General features: G+C 39.3%; 1 protein-coding gene across 1 annotated transcript in view; it reads right to left on the bottom strand.

Annotated features, from left to right (window-relative positions):
* Nucleotides 1–4,284, bottom strand: part of SLC13A1 (solute carrier family 13 member 1) — a 74,866-nt gene extending 70,582 nt beyond the window's left edge. Inside the window, exon 1 of the mRNA XM_030857672.2 lies at nt 4,186–4,284. Within this exon, the coding sequence (XP_030713532.1) occupies nt 4,186–4,284 (99 nt within the window). The remainder of the gene's footprint in view (nt 1–4,185) is intronic.
* Nucleotides 4,285–21,570: the final 17,286 nt, after the last annotated feature.

Genomic DNA, 21,570 nt, shown 5'->3' with positions numbered 1-21,570 from the left:
CCCTCTCCTCTCTTCAAGTTTCTCCTGGTGTAAAATATCTTCCAGAGAAATCCTGAAGTATCTGACAGAAACCTGAAATCTGGTCTCAGATTTACAACCAGTCAACTAGGGAATGCTGCTCAGTATCTGTGTGGCTGTTTTCCTGTCTCCTTAACTGAAAAAAAAAAAGGGGGGTCCATAATGAATGGGTAAATTAGATGGAGTGACACACCTGGAAGGATGCTGTCTACAAACAGAAAATATTATTGTTCAGTTTTCTCCTATTAAAACTCCTCAAACAAACTTGGCCTTCTTTTTATCATTTTGTTCCATCAAAAGAAATACAAAGAAAAGCCAAGAAACTAGAAAAATAAGTCAAGAAATAGTACGGAGTTCTGAGAAGTAAAATTAACAAGCTGCTAGAAATACTCATAAAAGAACAAAGTTGCACTGTGAATATCACTGGGACTACGGCACGTAGCCTAGGCCAATTTTAACAAGTTTTTATCTGGGAATATTTAAGATATTCCCTCTCCAAAAAGAAAAATTCAGTGAAATTATTAATTTTACTCAAATATTTACATAAATATCAATTACACTACAGGCTTGTTTTACTGACCACTAACTACTAATTGGGAAAGGACTAGGACCACCCTTATACTTATGTGTTGATTAAAAAGACAGTATTTTTGATGTTTCAGTGTAAAGCAATAAGGAAATACAATTCCTTTAGTAAAGTGATGTTTACACCAATGTGTTAGGAGTATACTTATTACCCTCGGAAGCTATAAAGACACAGATACTCAGTTGTGGTTGAGATCACTGGCTCTAAAGTCAGACAGATGTTGATTGGAAACATCTGTATAGCCACATTTTGGTAAGCTATCTGCATGTTTCTATCTCCATTTCTAATCTGCAAAATTTGACCAGTTACAATACCTAATTCATAAGGATTCAATTTGAGCTTCTGTTTGACTTATGCTCATAGGCTTCTGGGGTGATATCAGTACATATTTTCTTTCGTTGTAAAATATTATTTCCATGAAAACACTGAAATACGCAGTTCCAAGGTCTCTTCCAACTAGAAGATTTTAAGATGCCTACTAAATGCCATGACTCATGGTAAACATTTGGGCACAGGTGTGAAGGGAAGGGGCACCATATCCTGACAAGCTGATAATACGAGCTTGTATAGCTGGGACTCTGGGACATTCAGCAAATGACACACATGAGACCGCTACTCCAGTTCTCACAGGTCCACCCCAGTGGTTAGAATCACTGCAATTCTCTACCTTTTAAAGACATTGAGTTGCATGAGGTCAATTGAGGAAATGGCAAAGATGCACCTCTTCTCTGGTCTGACCTGTCTAAAGCATTATTGTAAAGAGTTATGCCTGAGTTGTTCAGAAATGATTATCAAGCCACACTTTATGTGACTCTTCAAAATAGAGGATAAATCTTCAAAAGTACAAAATATAGAAAAGAGTAAAACAAAACCACTGTTAAAATCATGAATTCTGAGTTCTGACAGAACTTGAGTTCAAATCCAGTTTCAGTAGCATCTATTTGGCCTTTGTTGGGTCACATGTCTGCAAAGCGAAGCCCTTCCCCTCCCTTTTGAACATTACATTGCAAAGCCACTTAGGGGCTCTCATAATTGACGCTACATTTTTGAATTAAGGTAAAATTAAGGTAAGCGTTAAGGCTGGTCTATAGAAACAACTCAGTAATCAGAAGGAAAATGGAAAAAAATCAGCCAATAACTTATTGTTTGTTGGTTCTACATCATGTAGATTCACTGTGCTTTTATAAAGCAAAATCGACTTTGTTTTGCTTGACTATTATTGTGGGTTTGGAAGCAAGCATAGGGTTCTCCGGTTTGGTAACATGAACGTTACAATAAATTGATTTGCTTACAATAAATTGATTTGCATTCATGTCAAAGTAAGCCTCTACCTAACTTTTAAACACTCCAAAGGCCCACATCCTCTGAAACAAAGTTTTGCTCTCCTTGTATGCAGCAGTTAAAATAATATTCTTTGGGTTTGATTAGCGGTTGATTGAATGGTTAAGTATGCATTTAGAGTAAACAAAAAATGAAATCATGTTACTGTACTAGAAAAAAATCCTCCCATTAACATTAATTGAGTTTTAACAAATGAGTTGATTAGAGGGAAAGGAAAGAGGAACACAGTTTGTCAAATGCAACTTGTTGCCAGGTTTCCCCACAGACCTAATGTGCACTTTCTGATTAATGACTCATGCATGGAGAATGTTGCTTTCTATTAATTTAATTGTTCTTCCTTTTCAAGGAGCTTATATTCACTTCCTCTGAAAATTATGGAAGATACTCAAAGTGTCATATGTGTATATGTCAAAGGAGCAGCACAGATGATATGCACTCATGGCCAAAGTTTGTCTTGACTAGTTTAACTTATTTTCTCTGCCATAAGTAAGGACTTATACTGAGAGTAACCCAGAAATATTAAAATAGAGCAGGTGTCCAGGTATGAATCAGGATGTACTCATGGTAGGAGTCAGCCAGGTCTGGGGGACGGGTAGGACCAGGGGAGTTGGAAAAAGAAGGCCGTCATGCGCACTAGATGGAGTGACGAGTCTTCGAAGCAGGTGGGGGTGGGCATTCAGATGAAATCCCTATGTCTGTGATTCACATTTGTCATGTAGTGGCTGCCAGAGACTCACAGAAGAGTCCTCAGAACTAGCTGGGGTGGGAGGGGCAGGGGGAACAGGGGAGGATTAGTCACAAAGAATTTGCAAAACAAAGCCAACCAAACCAAAGACCATGGAGTGTGCCCGCTGTTTTCACTAGACATTCTCTAAAACTTTGGGGGTTCAGAACAATATTTGACGAAAAGTGGGAGAGAGTTCTTCCCCCGCTCCTCGGGGCACTGTGAGACCTCCGTTGCACCTCCTCCTGAAGGAAACACCCCGCAGCTGTGGGTGGCAGAGGCCAGATCCCTTGCCGGCTTTGCAGGTAGAGGAGGCCTTGACAGAGTCAAAAGAGACTTTTCAGTAGCTGATGCGACTTTCCTTCAGACAGTGGCAGACTTCTGAGGGAGGGTGGAGTATTATAATTACTGCAATTCTATTTTTACCCAGACTAGTATAACCTTGGTTAATGCTTATGAGAGAAGAACATCAGAAAGGTTCTCTTCTACTCAGAGAAAAGGCATCATGGGGTGGCGGGAACTGCACAGCTGTGGGATCAACAGATTTGGGGAGATTCTCACTAGCCCACTTACTGTGTGCCAGCCACAGCTCCAAGTAAGTGCTTGATGAGTGCTTATTTATTTAATCCTCATAACAAGCCTGTTACTCTCTCACTCTTACATATGAGACAATGGAAGCACAGAGAGGTTAATTAATTTGTCCAGGTCACACAGCCTCTAAGTGGAAACCTGGGACCTAACTCTGACTCTGGTGACTGTCCTCTTACCACCAAGAGACACTCATCGTGCCTGGCGTTGAGAAGGTGCTCACTAAGTGTTTGCTGATACAGTCATTTCCCCAAGGTATTAAAAATGCATTGTGTTTATTATTCTGGACTTAGACTGACCACACTTAAAAGGACACAGAAAAATCCCTACAAGCACACCAAAATGATAAAAAATCTCAAATGCTCAGAATATGTACAGTTATTTATTAGACTTTTCTGATTAACCAAGGAAAATTACTTCATGCTTTCAATGAAGCATAAGGAAACTAGATTTCCAGAAGATTCCATGGCCCACACCAAGCCACGGAGCTGTCAAGTAAATTAGTTTGCGCTAGACCCTCCCTAGGACTCCCAAGTTTTCTTCTATCTCTTTCCCCCAGTGTCACATTGCTGCCTCGTCTCAGGGGAAAGGATTGTGTTAACCCAGGATGCTCTCTGGAGATTGATAACTAGAATGACAGGATCTCAAGGGCTGTGATTCTTTTGCCCTTCCTCTCATCTGGTTGCCAGGCAGAGAACAATTCTGACTGAATATACTATTTAATTATTGCAGTTAATCATACCGAGGATCAACAACATTAATCATTAAAAAGGAGAAAAAATGGACAAAACACAATGTATAACCATCCTGATTTCAAGCCCAAGGTGTCATCACCCATTCAGCTCTGAGCCAGACAATTACATAGCAACAATAAAGGACAATTAGATAAATCAGAAAACCCACCAGCCCATTCTCCGGGTTCACTTACCTTGTTGCGGAGGATGAGTGGCAGTGGTAATAAAATCAACAGAGTGAAAAGTACAAGGAGAAACCGGCGATAAACTAAAATATAACTGAAGAATTTCATTGTCCCGAACTGGTGCCTTCAATAGTGTTCTCCTCCAAAAAAAGGCAGACGTTAAATAGCCAACCTGGATTAATATTTCTCTAGCCCATCGTCTTCATTTACTGCCCCAGACTCACCAACGAGTTAAAATTAAATCTCGATTTTTATTGTTTTACTGTCACAATTCACATGGAGAGATAAGCTCAAGAGTGTTTGCAAGAACTCAAAGACCATTTTCTGTTATGTTTTTGAAGGGCAAAACTGTCCTGATTTAGTCTGTGCACATTAACTGGAATGTGAACTGGCCAAGTCTAGGAGAAGGCAAACCATGAGGCTGGCTGAGTCTGCCCACGATGAGGCCCCTCCTTACCTTTTGATGTTCCCTGAATTGGAGGCTCCACACTTGCGTGGTGCCTTGAGCAGGTCTTTACTGGGTGCCTCCAGTACCCTTTCCAGTGAAGCTCATTTTCAGTTTGTGAATCGAAATAGCAACCCCAGTAGTAGGAGTTCCAGTGTGAAAAGGCAAGTTTTTGCTACAGATGGGTTCTTCTGGGACTTCTCAGATAAGGTATTGAGGCAGCCGAATGCACTGCCTTTGTGGAGTTTGGCTCAGAGGAGAGCTCCTGACCGCTCTCATTTAGGACTTCTCTGTTCTCATTCGAAAGATAAATACCACTGCTTCTGAGAGTGAATAGTATTTTTCTCCCCAGTACCACACTCAGTTGCACAATAATTTCTTCACTGTTCGAAAGCAAAGTTCCGTGTTTCTTGGACTCAATGACCTCTTTGGATAGGAAACCAAAAGTTACCATAAAGTCTTCCATAAGCCCTCACCTGTAAGACTTTTTCAGAACTGAGTTGATACTATTGTGCTGATACTGACTATATTGACTGTATAATTATCAGGGAATTTGTACAGAGATAATTTGTACAGAGATATGGCCATTCAAGAGGAGTGTGTGTGTGTAAACGGGAACTGTTCTGACAGTGACATGGAGGATCTGTTTTGAAACACCTCAGGGCTAGGGACTCACTGGTTAGTTTCTCATTGTGTCATAAATTAATCATACAACAAACCTCAACTAAACAACTACTATGCACCTGGCTCTAGGTATAAACAAAACACATTTCCTTCTATAATCTATAGTCAATTTCTCTTGCCACAAATAACCTTAGTTTTAAATAATCTGTGGTTAGCATTTAGACCTTATTTCTATGCCCCATGAATATAACTCTGCCTTCTTTTCCCTTCAAGAAAGATAATTCTTTCACCAACACTCACCTCACTGTATTGTTAATGCGGATGAGAAAACATTTTTTCGCCTCTAAAAGTCTAAATTTCTAAAGATATATATAGTGATTCAGGAAAATCAGTAAGTAGAAAAAAAGTCTCCAAACCAGAAAGGCACATTACATCTTGAATTTCTCAGGTGAAAAAAAGGAGGGTAATTATAAATAATAGTAGTAAATAGTGAGCAGTAATAAAAGCGTTAAAAAACACATTAAAGGAGGAGAGTTAAAGCAGTTTTGATACTTTTTTTTCTATATAACACTCAGTACAGTTCATTGCATGCTATTTTTATATATATTTTTTGAAGAAACCATGTCTGTTCTCAGATTTCCTTCAGCCACCTGGTGAGACCATTTGAGCCTCATTTTCTCATCTTAGAAGATCTTACTCTGTGAGATGATACCAAAAATGAAAAGGTATTTGTATGATATTTAATGGAAATGAAGGCCTATGCATGCAGGGAACAGTGGCACTCAAGCCAGACAAAGGCTAAAGGTAAAACAATTGACATTTTGTCAGGGCCTCCTCTCAGTGCGCTGTTTTCTCTATTCTGGCTCCCATTTCTCACCAGACCGAGTCTTGCAGGTCCCTCCTCTTATGGCCTGAGGTTCTAGCCAGCTCCATCTTCTGTGGCTGCCCTTTATCACAAAATGGTTCTACCTTTGCTTTACGTCCAGCCAATTTCCTTTTCCTCAGGGGTTTTCTCTCCATTGTTGTTGAGATAAAAGATCTGAGAAAACAATTCACACTAAACACAAAAGACTAATATGAGCGGCACACCTCTGCAAGAGCCAGCAGGGAATGAAACTCTAATGGGAGACTTTGGGCCACTTGGAAACACATCTTAAGGTATCTTTCAAATCACATCACGGTGCTATCCAGTTCCACACTTGTCAACTTTCATCTCTTATTTGTATAGAAAAACATATATCTCTCTTACTACATCAGAATTGTGCTGTTTTATCTATCTGACCTAAAATGAATCACACCATTGTGTAACTATGGATTAGTCCATTTAAAACATCTCTGAATATAAAAATATTACAAATACTGCTCATCCATTTACGATCAACTGCTTTGTGTCAGGAAGGTTACTACCTCATTTAGTCTTCAAAACCCAATACAGTTCATTCCTATACACTAACAATGAAAAATCAGAAAGAGAAATTAAGGAAACACTCCCATTTACCATTGGAAAAAATGAATAAAATACCTAGGAATAAACCTACCTAAGGAGACAAAAGACCTGTATGCAGAAAACTATAAGACACTGATGAAAGAAATCAAAGATAATACAAACAGATGGAGAGATATATCATGTTCTTGGATTGGAAGAATCAACATTGTGAATATGACTGTACTCCCCAAAGCAATCTACAGATTTAATGCAATCCTTATCAGATTACCAATGGCATTTTTCACAGAACTAGAACAAAAAGTTTTACACTCTGTATGGAAACACAAAACCCTGAATAGCCAAAGCAATCTTGAGAAAGAAAAAAACTGAGCTGGAGGAATCAGGCTCACTGACTTCAGACTATACTACAAATCTACAGTAATCAAGACTGTATGGTACTGGCACAAAAACAGAAATATGGATAAATGGAACAGTATAGAAAGCCCAGACATAAACCCATGCACATATGGTCACCTTATCTTTCACAAAGGAGGCAAGAATATAAAATGGAGAAAAGCCAGACTCTTCAATAAGTGGTGCTGGGAAAACTGGACAGCTACATGTAAAAGAATGAAATTAGAACACTCCCTAACACCATACACAAAAATAAACTCAAAATGGATTAAAGACCTAAATGTAAGGCCAGACACTATAAAACTCTTAGGGGAAAACATAGGCAGAACACTCTATGACAAATCACAGCAAGATCCTTTTTGACTCACCTCCTAGAGAAATTGAAATAAATCCAAAAATAAACAAATGGGACCTAATGAAACTTAAAAGCTTTTACACAGCAAAGGAAAATATAAACAAGATGAAATGACAAACCTCAGAATGGGAGAAAATATTTGCAAATGAAGCAACTGACAAAAGATTAATCTCCAAAATTTACAAGCAACTCATGCAGCTCAATAACAAAAAAACAAACAACCCAATCCAAAAATGGGCAGAAGACCTAAATAGACATTTCTCCAAAGAAGATATGCAGATTGCCAACAAACACACGAAAGGATGCTCAACATCACTAATCATCAGAGAAATGCAAAACAAAACTGCAATGAGGTATCATCTCACACCAGTCAGAATGGCCATCATCAAAAAATCTACAAACAAAAAAATACAAACACATGGAGGCTAAACAATACACTACTTAAAAACGAAGTGATCACTGAAGAAATCAAAAAATACCTAGAAACAAATGACAATGGAGACACGACGACCCAAAATCTATGGGATACAGCAAAGGCAATTCTAAGAGGGAAATTTATAGCAATACAATCCTACCTTAAGAAACAGGAAACATCTCGAATAAACAACCTAACCTTGCACCTAAAGCAATTAGAGAAAGAAGAACAAAAAACCCTCAAAGTTAGCAGAAGGAAAGAAATAAATAAAAATCAGATCAGAAATAAATGAAAAAGAAATGAAGGAAACGATAGCAAAGATCAATAAAACTAAAAGCTGGTTCTTTGAGAAGACAAACAAAATTGATAAACCATTAGCCAGACTCATCAAGAAAAAAAGGGAGAAGACTCACATCAATAGAATTAGAAATGAAAAGGGAGAAATAACAACTGACACTGCAGAAATACAAAAGATCATGAGAGATTACTACAAGCAACTCTATGCCAATAAAATGGACAACCTGGAAGAAATGGACAAATTCTTAGGCACAACCTGCAAAGACTGAATCAGAAAGAAATAGGAAATATGAACAGACCAATCACAAGCACTGAAATTGAAACTGTGATTAAAAACCTTGCAACAAACAAAAGCCCAGGACCAGATGGCTTCACAGGCGAATTCTATCAAACATTTAGAGAAGAGCTAACACCTATCCTTCTCAAACTCTTCCAAAATATAGCAGAGGGAGGAACACTCCCAAACTCATTCTACGAGGCCACCATCACCCTGATACCAAAACCAGACAAGGATGTCACAAAGAAAGAAAACTACAGGCCAATATCACTGATGAACATAGATGCAAAAATCCTCAACAAAATACTAGCAAACAGAATCCAACAGCACATTAAACGGATCATACACCATGATCAAGTGGGGTTTATTCCAGAAATGAAAGGATTCTTCAATATATGCAAATCAATCAACGTGATACACCATATTAACAAATTGAAGGAGAAAAACCATATGATCATCTCAATAGATGCAGGGAAAGCTTTCGACAAAATTCAACACCCATTTATGATAAAAACCCTGCAGAAAGTAGGCATAGAGGGAACTTTCCTCAACATAATAAAGGCCATATACGACAAACCCACAGCCAACGTCGTCCTCAATGGTGAAAAACTGAAAGCATTTCCACTAAGATCAGGAACAAGACAAGGTTGCCCCCTCTTACCACTCTTATTCAACATAGTTTTGGAAGTTTTAGCCACAGCAATCAGAGAAGAAAAGGAAATAAAAGGACTCCAAATCGGAAAAGAAGAAGTAAAGCTGTCACTGTTTGCAGATGACATGATACTATACATAGAGAATCCTAAAGATGTTACCAGAAAACTACTAGAGCTAATCAATGAATTTGGTAAAGTAGCAGGATACAAAATTAATGCACAGAAATCTCTGGCATTCCTATACACTAATGATGAAAAATCTGAAAGTGAAATCAAGAAAACACTCCCATTTACCATTGCAACAAAAAGAGTAAAATACCTAGGAATAAACCTACCTAAGGAGACAAAAGATCTGTATGCAGAAAATTATAAGACACTGATGAAAGAAATTAAAGATGATACAAATAGATGGAGAGATATACCATGTTCTTGGATTGGAAGAATCAACATTGTGAAAATGACTCTACTACCCAAAGCAATCTACAGATTCAATGCAATCCCTATCAAACTACCATTGGCATTTTTCACAGGGCTAGAACAAAAAATTTCACAATTTGTATGGAAACATAAGACCCCGAATAGCCAAAGCAATCTTGAGAACGAAAAACGGAGCTGGAGGAATCAGGCTCCCTGACTTCAGGGACTCCTGACTATACTACAAAGCTACAGTAATCAAGACAGTATGGTACTGGCACAAAAACAGAAAGACAGATCAATGGAACAGGATAGAAAGCCCAGAGATAAATCCATGCACATATGGTCACCTTATCTTTGATAAAGGAGGCAGGAATGTACAGTGGAGAAAGGACAGCCTCTTCAATAAGCGGTGCTGGGAAAACTGGACAGGTACATTTAAAAGTATGAGATTAGATCACTCCCTAACACCATACACAAAAATAAGCTCAAAATGGATTAAAGACCTAAATGTAAGGCCAGAAAGTATCAAACTCTTAGAGGAAAACATAGGCAGGACACTCTGTGACATAAATCACAGCAAGATCCTTTTTGACCCACCTCCTAGAGAAATGGAAATAAAAACAAAAATAAACAAATGGGACCTAATGCAACGTCAAAGCTTTTGCACAGCAGAGGAAACCATAAACAAGACGAAAAGACAACCCTCAGAATGGGAGAAAATATTTGCAAATGAAGCAACTGACAAAGGATTAATCTCCAAAATTTATAAGCAGCTCATGCAGCTTAATAACAAAAAAACAAACAACCCAATCCAAAAATGGGCAGAAGACCTAAATAGACATTTCTCCAAAGAAGATACACAGACTGCCAACAAACACATGAAAGAATGCTCAACATCACTAATCATTAGAGAAATGCAAATCAAAACTGCAATGAGATATCATCTCACACCAGTCAGAATGTCCATCATCAAAAAATCTACAAACAATAAATGCTGGAGAGGGTGTGGAGAAAAGGGAACCCTCCTGCACTGTTGGTAAGAATGTAAATTGGTACAGCCACTATGGAGAACAGTATGGCGATATCTTAAAAAACTAAAAATAGAACTACCATATGATCCAGCAATCCCACTACTGGGTATATACGCTGAGAAAACCATAATTCAAAAACATACATGTACCACAATATTCATTGCAGCACTATTTACAATAGCAGGACATGGAAACAACCTAAATGTCCATTGATAGACGAATGGATAAAGAAGATGTGGCACATATATACAATGGAATATTACTCAGCCATAAAAAGGAACGAAATTGACTTATTTGTAGTGAGGTGGATGGACCTAGAGTCTGTCACACAGAGTTAGGTAAGTCAGAAAAGCAAATGCCATATGCTAACTCATATATATGGAATCTAGAAAAATGGTACTGATGAACCTAGTGATAGGGCAGGAATAAAGATGCAGACGTTGAGAACAGACTTGAGGTCATGGGGGTGAAGGGGAGGCTGGGACATTGTGAGAGAGTAGCACTGACATATATACACTACCAAATGTAAAATAGCTAGTGGGAAGCTGCTGCATAGCACAGGGAGATCAGCTCGGTGCTTTGTGATGACCTAGAAGGGTAGGATAGGGAGGGTGGATGGGAGGGAGGCTCAAGAAGGAGGGGATATGGAGATATATGTTTGCATATAGCTGATTCATTTTGTTGTACATCATAAAATAGCACAACACTGTAAAGCAATTATACTCCAATAAAGATGTGTTAAAAAAAAAAAACCCAATACAAGGGATTGGTACAGTGTGTATTTTTATAATTGTTTCTCTTTACAGATTCGGAAACTAAAATTCAAAGAGGCCAAGTAAAATTCCCAGGTACTAAGTGGTATAATGATTTAAATCCAGTTATTTCCGGGACCTAAGGCAATGTGGGGTGTTTTTGGTACTATGTCACGTGTCTACCATAATGACTATTAGTTTGACACCACACACTAAAACCTGAAACCTAGCATTTGTATGTATGTACATGGTTTGGCTGGCTTAGGGACTGTAGCTCTAGGGCTTGCTTTCTTAATGTCCATTGAGACTTATGATTGGACATACCTTATGTGAAAAGCAGGTTCAGCCACAAATAGAAAGATTCCTTCTTTATATATTCTGCTTATTTTCATAAAGACTTTAGTTGTGTAGACAATCAACATGGGGGAAAAGGAAACCAGACTTTATGTGCCATCCCTTAGGCTTCTCTCAGGCTTGTTTTATGGTTTTCTCTTTCTTATGCCATATTTACTCTCAAATTTGTGCTCTTCTTCAGGCCTTTCCCTCTTCCAAGGAAATGCTTCCCTTCTCTGTCTTTAAATCCCACCCATCCTTGAAGTTTGACCCAGTAGACTCATCTCAAATCTGCTGCTTTCTATAAATCCATCCTGACAATTCCTGACTTTCCATGGACCCACCTGGGAAGCTCCTTTGGCCAACTGTATTCAAATAACCTAGAGTGCTTGACAAAAGTGCAGAGTCCCTGCCCTATTAGGTCAAAATGTGGCTTCATGTTTAGTTGGCTCCCTACATAGTTTTTATGCACACTAAAATTTGAGAATCATTGACATAGTATCTGTAAGATGCATCTCCCTGTGAGTAGACACACTGACATTAATTACTATTTTAAAAATGCATGTAAGTCTTAAATCCTCAATAAACCCTAGCAAAGCAACAAGTGACTACTCAGTGAAAAATTTCTCTAAATTTGCCTATAAATATAGATAAATGGGAAAAAATTAACCCCATTGCTTATATAGTATGGGTTACAGGAGCAGTTCTTTTTTGTTTTGTTTTGTTTTTTTGCGGTACGCGGGCCTCTCACTTCCGTGGCCTCCCCCATCGCGGAGCACAGGCTCCGAACACGCAGGCCCAGCGGCCACGGCCCACGGGCCCAGCCGCTCCGCGGCATGCGGGATCCTCCCGGACCGGGGCACGAACCTGCGTCCCCTGCACCGGCAGGCGGACCCTCAAGCACTGCGCCACCAGGAAAGCCCACAGGAGCAGTTCTTCAATTAAGTATTTAGGTTTTCAAAGACGTATGGCTTGTTCAGTGGGGGAGTATTTGCTCCATTCCAAATATACCCATAAATACTTAGATGAGAAAGTGTATATGCTGAGTGTATGCTTTGACCAAGGAAAGAAAAGTCAAAATGCTTTTCCTGTTGGTGAAAGCAGCCAGGCACATTTGTACATAAAAAGACCACGTTGGCTTCATTCTTAGAATTTGTGGATGCCAAAGTGCATGCCATTTTGACTTGATTGCTATTGCTGAGACTATAGAGGCAGGAATGTAAGACAGATTTTCTCTTCACAGTCATTTGTTTCTAGGCCTTCACTAGTCCCTAATTCTGAAACTCACTCATCGTGTATCCCCATTTATATATTCCAGTTATCATCATAAATGCTATCATTTCCAGACACTGTACTGTAAAGTGTTTACTCCCTGAGTTCCGTATGTGAGCTGTGCCCTAAAACCTTTTCAGATACTATGAAAACTAAGATCATTTTTTTCCCCTCGTAATTAGCATCCAGTAGTCATTTACTTTGGCACTTTTTAATATTTTCGATTTCTTCATGCTCACTGTTCTATTCTTTAAGGTGATGAATTCTCTTGATGAAAGTGAAATGTACAGATAATGTGTATGTAGTGCAATTTCCAGGCCCATGTCAATGAACCGTATCAGTTTTTATTTTCATTTCCTAAAATAAAGGATAAAGGCATTACCTAGGGTAGGATAATCTACCCTAGAGACTCCAGATTCATGCGCAACTCCCTAGACACCTAAATTGGTATATTGTTCATTATTAACCACAACTTCAATAATCATTCCTCTAATTCCGTGAAGTAAATGACTGACTGAACAGAGAAAGACTGAACTGTGTCCTATGAGGTGGTGACCTGAACTCCCATGAACCGAGAAGCAAAGCAAATTCCACAAGAGGCAGATCTATTTTTGGCAAGAACAGCAGCTTCCTGGACACCTTAGCACTCCTGCCCAGACACAACTGGTCACACCCTCCACCAGGGTGCACGGGATGGTTTTCTCTTGACTAAGCCTGACCATGTCTTTATCTTGGGCTCTCTGGGGGATGAGACGGGAAGATTCAGGGATGGAGGAAGGAAGAGGGGGATGTTGGGGAGAATGGAAGAGAAAGGACATTCTGGAACACTTAGCACATTGTTAGAAAAGGAAACTGAATAAAGCTACTCAAAAATGTCTAGAACTCTGTTTATTCCCGCTCCCTGCTTGTCCCTCACCTGCCTGCCCAGTTGCCTTATGAAATAGTCCTATTCCAGCAGCTTTCACACAGGAGGCAGTTTGGGACTCCTCATGAGAACTTTCAGGGTATGCAGAGGTGAACCAGGACTCCCAAATGTAGCATTTATTGTCAGCACCTGGGTGGGAAAGCAGACCAGAGTGTAAGGTGCTCTGAGAGGACTGCTATGACTCCAGGACTCCAAAAAATGGAAGCTGAGGATCCCCAGCAATAGATCACATAGAACAACCCTGTGATCCCAGCTGATCCAAGTGCTCACTTCTTTTCTAGAGTCAAAAGGATTTCACAGGGTTCAGTTAGGCAATCAGAAACTGGTTTGGGTATAGCTCGAGACCAGTTTAAAGAAACTAGAAAGGTACAAGTTCTCCCCTGGTAACGTTAGTGCTGCTATGAATTCACTGTTTTGTTGCTCATAGCCAAATGGGTCCATTTTTCTCCCTCAGAAAAAAATTGGTATTTCTCCCACCATTTTGCTACCAAAAATATTGTCCATTTGAGCTCGGTACATCTCTTGTCCTTGATGACAATGAAAAGAAAAAGTTTCTAAAGGTGATTTCATTTTAAGCGTAGCAAGTGGCATTGACACAATCCAGCCTACTGTGAAGCTGACCCATCTTCCTTGGAAATTCATTTCTACCTAAGTGTGGACTATCTCACAACATGTCGTTAACATGAATACAAGGAGTCAGCCGGGGGCCGCGTGGAGTAACTTTCTTCTGGCATAGCTACCGCATTCACTACTCTTCACCACTTGACTTTGCTACTATTTGGGTTTGGTGGCTTTCGGTTCAAAATGGTTGCTTATAGAGGCAACTCATCGTTTAAGGGAAGGAAATGTGTGCCTCATGACTACTTACAACCTTATGAAGAAAAATACCAACATTTGTTCTGACAAGTTATTTATGCTTTCATTTTTGTCCATTTTCTTTACCATAGACTCACAGAGATACATTTTCAGAACAATATTTTCTTCTTCATTTGTAGGACTGTACAGTTAAACCACATTAATGGACAGACCATGAGGGGTCAGCTTAATTTATACTTCTGGCCTGGACAAACATGATATAAAATGATAGGGGGGGCTTCCCTGGTGGCGCAGTGGTTGGGAGTCCGCCTGCCGATGCAGGGGATGCGGGTTCGTGCCCCGGTCCGGGAAGATCCCACATGCCGCGGAGCAACTGAGCCCGTAAGCCATGGCCGCTGGGCCTGTGCGTCCGGAGCCTGTGCTCCGCAACGGGAGAGGCCACAACAGTGAGAGGCCCGCGTACCGCAAAAAAAAAAAAATGATAGGGGTGAGGAATAGTTTGAATTCTGGGAGGTTTTTAAAAGAAACAGGGCTAATAAAATAGACTCTTGTAGTGATTGCATTGATGTGAATAAGATACTGTCCCTTCACAAGGGACCTTGCCATCGAATGGGGAAGACAGCATGTATACAGCCAAGAACTCCTGGTGGCTTTGTAGAGCTTAAGACAAGCGCTATGGGAGGGCAATTAATTCTGAGCACTCTGGTATCTTTCATAATAATCTCCATTTTCACAGTCCCTAAAATAACTAATTATAAAATTTCACGGCAAGAGTCTTGATCTAATGTGGTTTTCTCTACTTTTAGAGAATCATAGCATCTCTGGTTTGGAAAATTGTTCTAGCCCCCCCAGGAAATATCGGTGCCCAAAAGCCCATTCTTTCCCAGCCCATTCTTGAATGACTCATCCCTCATTCCATATTTAAATATCCCCTCTCTTCTCTCTTAGATTTTTTTTCCCCTGGAAGTTGAGCCAAAATTTGTCTTCCTGTAGCTTCTATCTACTGTTTTAATTCTGCTTTTTGGGATCATTGGGAGGGAAATCAAGCTGCTCTTCCACATGACAGCCTTTATATATTTGAAGTCTTCCCTTACCCATTTGCTTCAACCATTTCTCACGTCTCAGATTTTAAGTTTCTTCACAATCTTGGGAGCTCATCTTAAATTAAGAACATGGACTAGTCTTTTTCTATATCCCTGGCTGGTGCCTGAGTTCAATGCTCTATTGCAGATGCTGTTTGGCAGACAGGAACAGAACCGGACTATCACCTCCCTGGTTCTGGATGTGGTTCCTATAGCAACACCGGCTGCATTTGCCCCATGACATTGCTGAAATATTTTGAGCTTGCTATCCCATAAACTTTGAAACTATTTTTCTATGTGCTATAGCTAAGGAATCTCTGTCTTGTCATCTTAGTAAATACGGCAAATTTTCCCTACTAATTTTCATCATGTTAGATTTTTTTACACATGCTTTAAATTGCCATGACTTCTGTAATTCATCACACGCATGCTATACACATATTTAATGAGTGTCCACCCCATTTTTATTCAAAATCATTGATAATGTATTCAGCAAGCTCCCTTCTCCAAGTACCTCCCTTCAAGTTGACACTCTCGCATTAGAAAGTAGCTTTTGGATACTATCATTAACTCAGGCCTACTGAATCATCTCCCTTTCTAGGCAGACACCTCACTCTCTGATATACATAGAGTTAATAGCAATGACTTTTGCCCTGTTGACCATCAGGATGGCATTTTCCTGTCTTTGAGCACAAATTCACATTTCCTATAAAATTTTTGAAATCTACCTTCCCAGAAACTTAGATTACACATATGATTATGTCCACCTTTCCCCTCCTTGGCTGGCAAAAATGCCAACAAGGACATAAACAGTTTTTTCTAAGGCATAAGTTACTTTCAACTTCACAAACCAATCCTTCTTCTATGCTTCAAAATATGCATTTGTCTGGATAAGAAATGTTAGTTATTATACTTATTGTGGCATTGATTTCTCCAAACAAAGAAGGATTATCCATCAATCATTATTTAAAAATTAGAAATGTTCATTCTTTCTAGAAAGGAAATGTTGTCAGTATTAAATATGTATGAATGCCTATGTGTGACTCTATAAACAGTCAACCAGGAAATCACCTGTGGAGTTAGTGTGAACCTAATAGTCCTGGAAACCACTAGCATGTCTCCTCCAGGCCATTCTTTCCTTTCTTTTCTCCTGTAGGGATGTTACCTCCCAGGCAGGTTCAGCGCCAGCCACTCAGCATCTTGGCAGAGTCTGCTGGGGAAACAGAAAATCTGAACCGGGAAGCAGCAAGGCTGAAAGAGTGGAAGGACCTCAAACGCTCCCCTCAGGGGAAGGAGGCATCCCCTGAAATTATAAAGACCCAAGGAAAGAAAAATCAAATTACTGATGGCTAGTATTTTGTCATACCCTTGATTTCCAATGGCAATCTCATTTTTACGGATGAGGCTTCAGGAGGTGAAGTAACTTGCTTAAGGTCACTCAGACCAAGTCCAGATCCAGATTTGTTTGATTCCAAAGCTTGTGCTCTTTTCACCCAACTCACCACTAGTTCCGACTTCATATGGGACAGCATACTTGGATGCCAACTAGCGAGGAAGGCACAGAGCACAGGGCTCCTAAAGTGAGCCTATCTAAAGACACAGGAGCTAGAGTCATTTCTGAGTAGCCTGTCTTGTTTGCTATTGGGAATATGGGAAACGGAGTGCAGCCACTGAAAGGAGGGGTCTACAGAGCACCCTGGTCAATTGCTCTTATGTCCTGCCCAGATGGGTGATTTTTTCTTGGATCAGGAACTGAAAGTGGGATGCAAATACATTAATTTATAAAACTTGGCAGAGATTGGGGAGGTGGCAGCTTAGTGGCCATGAAGGTGCCTGGTGTGGTGACCTCAGGAGCCAACATATCAGGCTCGTGAATAGGGCGAAAAATTGTACCAGTTTTCCCAGGACTGAGAGTTTTCTGGGACGTGAGACTTTCGGTACTAAAATTAGGAGAGTCCCAGGTGAACTAGAATGTGGAGTCACTCTGTCATGGCATCAAGAAGGCTCCCCACCCCCATCCACCAGCGATCTGAACATTATGTTGACTCTGTCTTCTCATCCCCACCTCCCCACTGCATCCATCATCGAGGTCTCTTCACTTTACCACTGCAATGCTCTCAAATTTCTCGTCTCCCTCATCTCCAAGACCACTGCTCTTTGTTCAGGCTCTCGCCATCCCCTACGATTACTGGCCTCCTAACTGGTCTATGTCTCCATTCCTAAAAACTTACCCAATGATACATCCTCCACAGTGCCACCAGAAAGCTCTTCCCAAATGAATCTGACCACATTACTTTCCTGTTTGGACATATCAATGCCTCTCCACTATGGAAAAAAAAAAGCCTAGTATCCATACATAATTTGAAAGGCCCTACAGAGTATAATGACAGTCTGTGTTTTCATCTTCATCCTTCTGCACTGCCCTGTTTCACCTTTGATATTTTTCTGTAAAGCAGTTTCCCAGCAAATTATCTAGCAGCCAGTGCTTGGTCTGGGAATGTGCACTTTGAACTTGGGTGAAAGAAGCAACTGGTCAAGACTAACTTAGAAGCAAGAAAAAATCAGGCACAAGTAAAACTACTCTCTAAAAATAGAACTACCATATGACCCAGCAACTCCACTCCTGGGTATATATATGAAAAAACAAAAACACTAATTCAAAAAGACACATGCACCCCAGTGCTCATAGCAGCATTATTTACAATTGTCAAGATATGAAAACAGCCTAAGTGTCCATCAACAGAGGATGGGTAAAGAAGATGTGGCATATATAAACAATGCAATACTACTCAGCCATGAAGAAGAACAACATTTTGCCATTTGCAGCAACATGGATGGACTTGGAGGGCATTATGCTTAGTAAAATAAGTCAGACAGAGAAAGACAAATACTGTATGATATCACTTATATGTGGAATCTATAATATATGACAAACTGGTTAATATAACAAACAAGAAGCCAACTCGCAGATACAGAGAACAAACTAGTGATTGCCAGTGGTGCCGGGGGGTACAACATAGGAATGGGGGAGTAGGAGGTACAAACTTTTGGGTGTAAGATGGGTTACAAGGATGTATTGTACAACACAGGGAATATATTTTGTAATAACTGTAAATGGAGTGTAACCTTTAAAAATTATATTTAAAAAAGTAAAAAAAAAGAAAAAGTAAAACTACTATGATGAGGTACCAAGACACTCCAATGGGGAAAGAAGAGTCTTTTCAATAAATAGTGCTGGGACAACTGAATATCTACATGCAAAAAATGAAATAGTGCCTCAAACTGTATACAAAAATTAACTCAAAATGGATCAAAGAACTAAGTGTAAGAATCAAAACTGTAAAATTCTTAGAAGAAACATAGGTTTAAATATCTGTTACCTTGGATTTGCCATTGGTTATTTGTTTGTTTTTGTTGTTGGCTTTAATCTAGTTTTTTATATATAATTGACTTATTTAGTTTCATGTGTATAACTTAATCATTTGATATTTGTACATGTTGAAAAATGATCACCACGATAAGTCTAGTTAACATCCATCACCACGGATGGTTGCAAATGTGTGTGTGTGTGGTGAGAACTTTGAAGATTTACTCTCTTAGAAACTTTCAGTACGCAATTAACTATAGTTACTGTGCTGTACATTACATCCCCATGACTTATTTATTTTTTCCTGGCAGTTTGTACCTTTTGACCACCTTTCCCCATTTCACCCAGCCCCCCACACCCCTGGCATTGGTTATTTTAGATATGATACCAAAAACACAAGTAACCAAAGTAAAACTGGAAAAATTGAACTTCATCAAAATTAAAGACTCTTGTGCTCCAAGAAAGTGAAAAGACAACCCACAGAATGGGAGAAAATATTTGCAAATCATATACCTGATAAGAGTCTAGTAACCAGAATATATAAAAATGATTACAACTCAACAATAAAAAGATATAATAACACAAATAACATAAATAACAATTTTTAAAAACTGAGCAAAGGATTTGAATAGGCACTTCTGTACAGAAGGTACACACATGGCAAATGTGCACATGAAAAGATACTCAAGATCACTGGTCACCAAAGAAATGCAAATCAAAATCACAGTGGAAGACTGCTTTATACCCACTAGGATGGCTAGAATTAAAAAGGACTGATGGCAATAACAAGTGTTGACAAGGATGTAGAGAAATTGAACCCTATACAAGGTTGGTGGGAACGCTGAATTGTACAGTCACTTTGAAAAACATTCTGGAAGTTCCTCAAAAAAGTTAAACACCAAAAAACATCAAAAAAAAAATCAGACAATTTGGGACCTGTCATGTCTCATGCCATCTGGTCTCATTTGGGACCTGTCATGTCTCATGCCATCATGCTACTATATGACTCAGCAATTCCACATTTAGGTATATACCCAAGAAAAAATGAAAACATGTCTGCACACAAAAACTTATACATGAATGTTTACAGAAGCATTTTTCATAATATCTTTGAAAAATGGAAACAACCCAACTGTCCTTTAATGATGAATGGATAAACAAAATGTGGTATATCCATACAACGGAATATTATTCAGCCATAAAAAGGAGTGAAATTCTGATACATGCTACAACATGGATGAACCTTGAAAACATTATACCAGATAAAAGAAGCCAAACACAAAAGTACACATATGGCATAATAACATATGTATAAAATGCTCAGGATAGGTAAATCCATAGAAACAGAAGGTAGATTAGTAGTTGCCAGGGGTTGGGGAAAGGGGCACAATGGGGATTAACTGCTAATGGCTATGGGGTTTCTTTTTGGTTATGAAAATATTCTGGAATTAGACAGTGGTGATGTTTGCACAACTTTGTGAATATACTAAAAACCACTGAATGGTATATAATATAATGTTCATTAAGAGTGAACATTATAGCATGCGAATTATATCTCAATTTAAGAAAAGGTAAAACTCCACTGTGTACTTGTGAAAGAATGAGAGAATTAGGCAAATAATGTCTTTGTCATATTATTAAAGTAGTTTGACCTGGCAGACCTTCTGAAAGGGTCCTAGAGACCCACAGGGGTCCCTGAACCACATTTTGGGAAGTGCTAAACTAAACAAATAAGAGATAATCTACTGTTATTCAAAAGAAGTTTGTCTTATGAGGGAGGTAGTCAGAGGTGTCCATTAAATTTGATGTTGATAAAAAGAAATCTCTTACTCAAAGAAGTCTGCTATTCAATAAGAAAATTGTAATTGCTAAACTCTAGAACATGGACACTTCTGTGTTATGGCAATTGCAAACACAGATATCATTGAGGTAGCCAAGGGTAGGACTCAAACCTGGAGAGTTTTGAGAATTAAAAAAATGCTGTTAATAATTCCTCTGGGACTATCACAGACAAATTGCATCATGTGGTCCCCTTAGCCAGGGCAGAAACTGAGAATAAAACTGGGTCTAAAAGGAAAGATTTTGAATATTTAGAGGGCCTGGGGAGAGTGTCCTGCTTAGAGGGAATGACACGGCAAAAGGAATGCAGGCTGACATGAGCAGACTGGCTCATGGTATAGAGGACTTTTATAAATCCTGACAGCTTACAGATAATTTTACTAAAAATTTTAAACATTGAAAGAAATCTATTTTCTGAGTGTCAAAAATTAGTTGAGTTACAAGAATGTCTGTTAGAGACAGATCTTCTCTATGGTCCTGATAGACTTGCTAATTCACAGGCCACAGGGCTTAATCCCATTAAGAGAATAAAATGCCTTTTTGGTGAAAGTAACGGGGAAATTCATGCCTCCTCCATCAGAGAGGACCACTGGAGGGAAGTAATTTAATTAAGGCCACTGTCCTTCCATGGATAACAACTAAAGCAGAGATTGC

This window comes from Globicephala melas, chromosome 9 (assembly GCF_963455315.2).
Source record: "Globicephala melas chromosome 9, mGloMel1.2, whole genome shotgun sequence".
Classification (NCBI taxonomy): domain Eukaryota; kingdom Metazoa; phylum Chordata; class Mammalia; order Artiodactyla; family Delphinidae; genus Globicephala; species Globicephala melas.
Note: the sequence above shows the minus strand (reverse complement) of the source record. Positions and strands in the feature narration are given on the sequence as shown.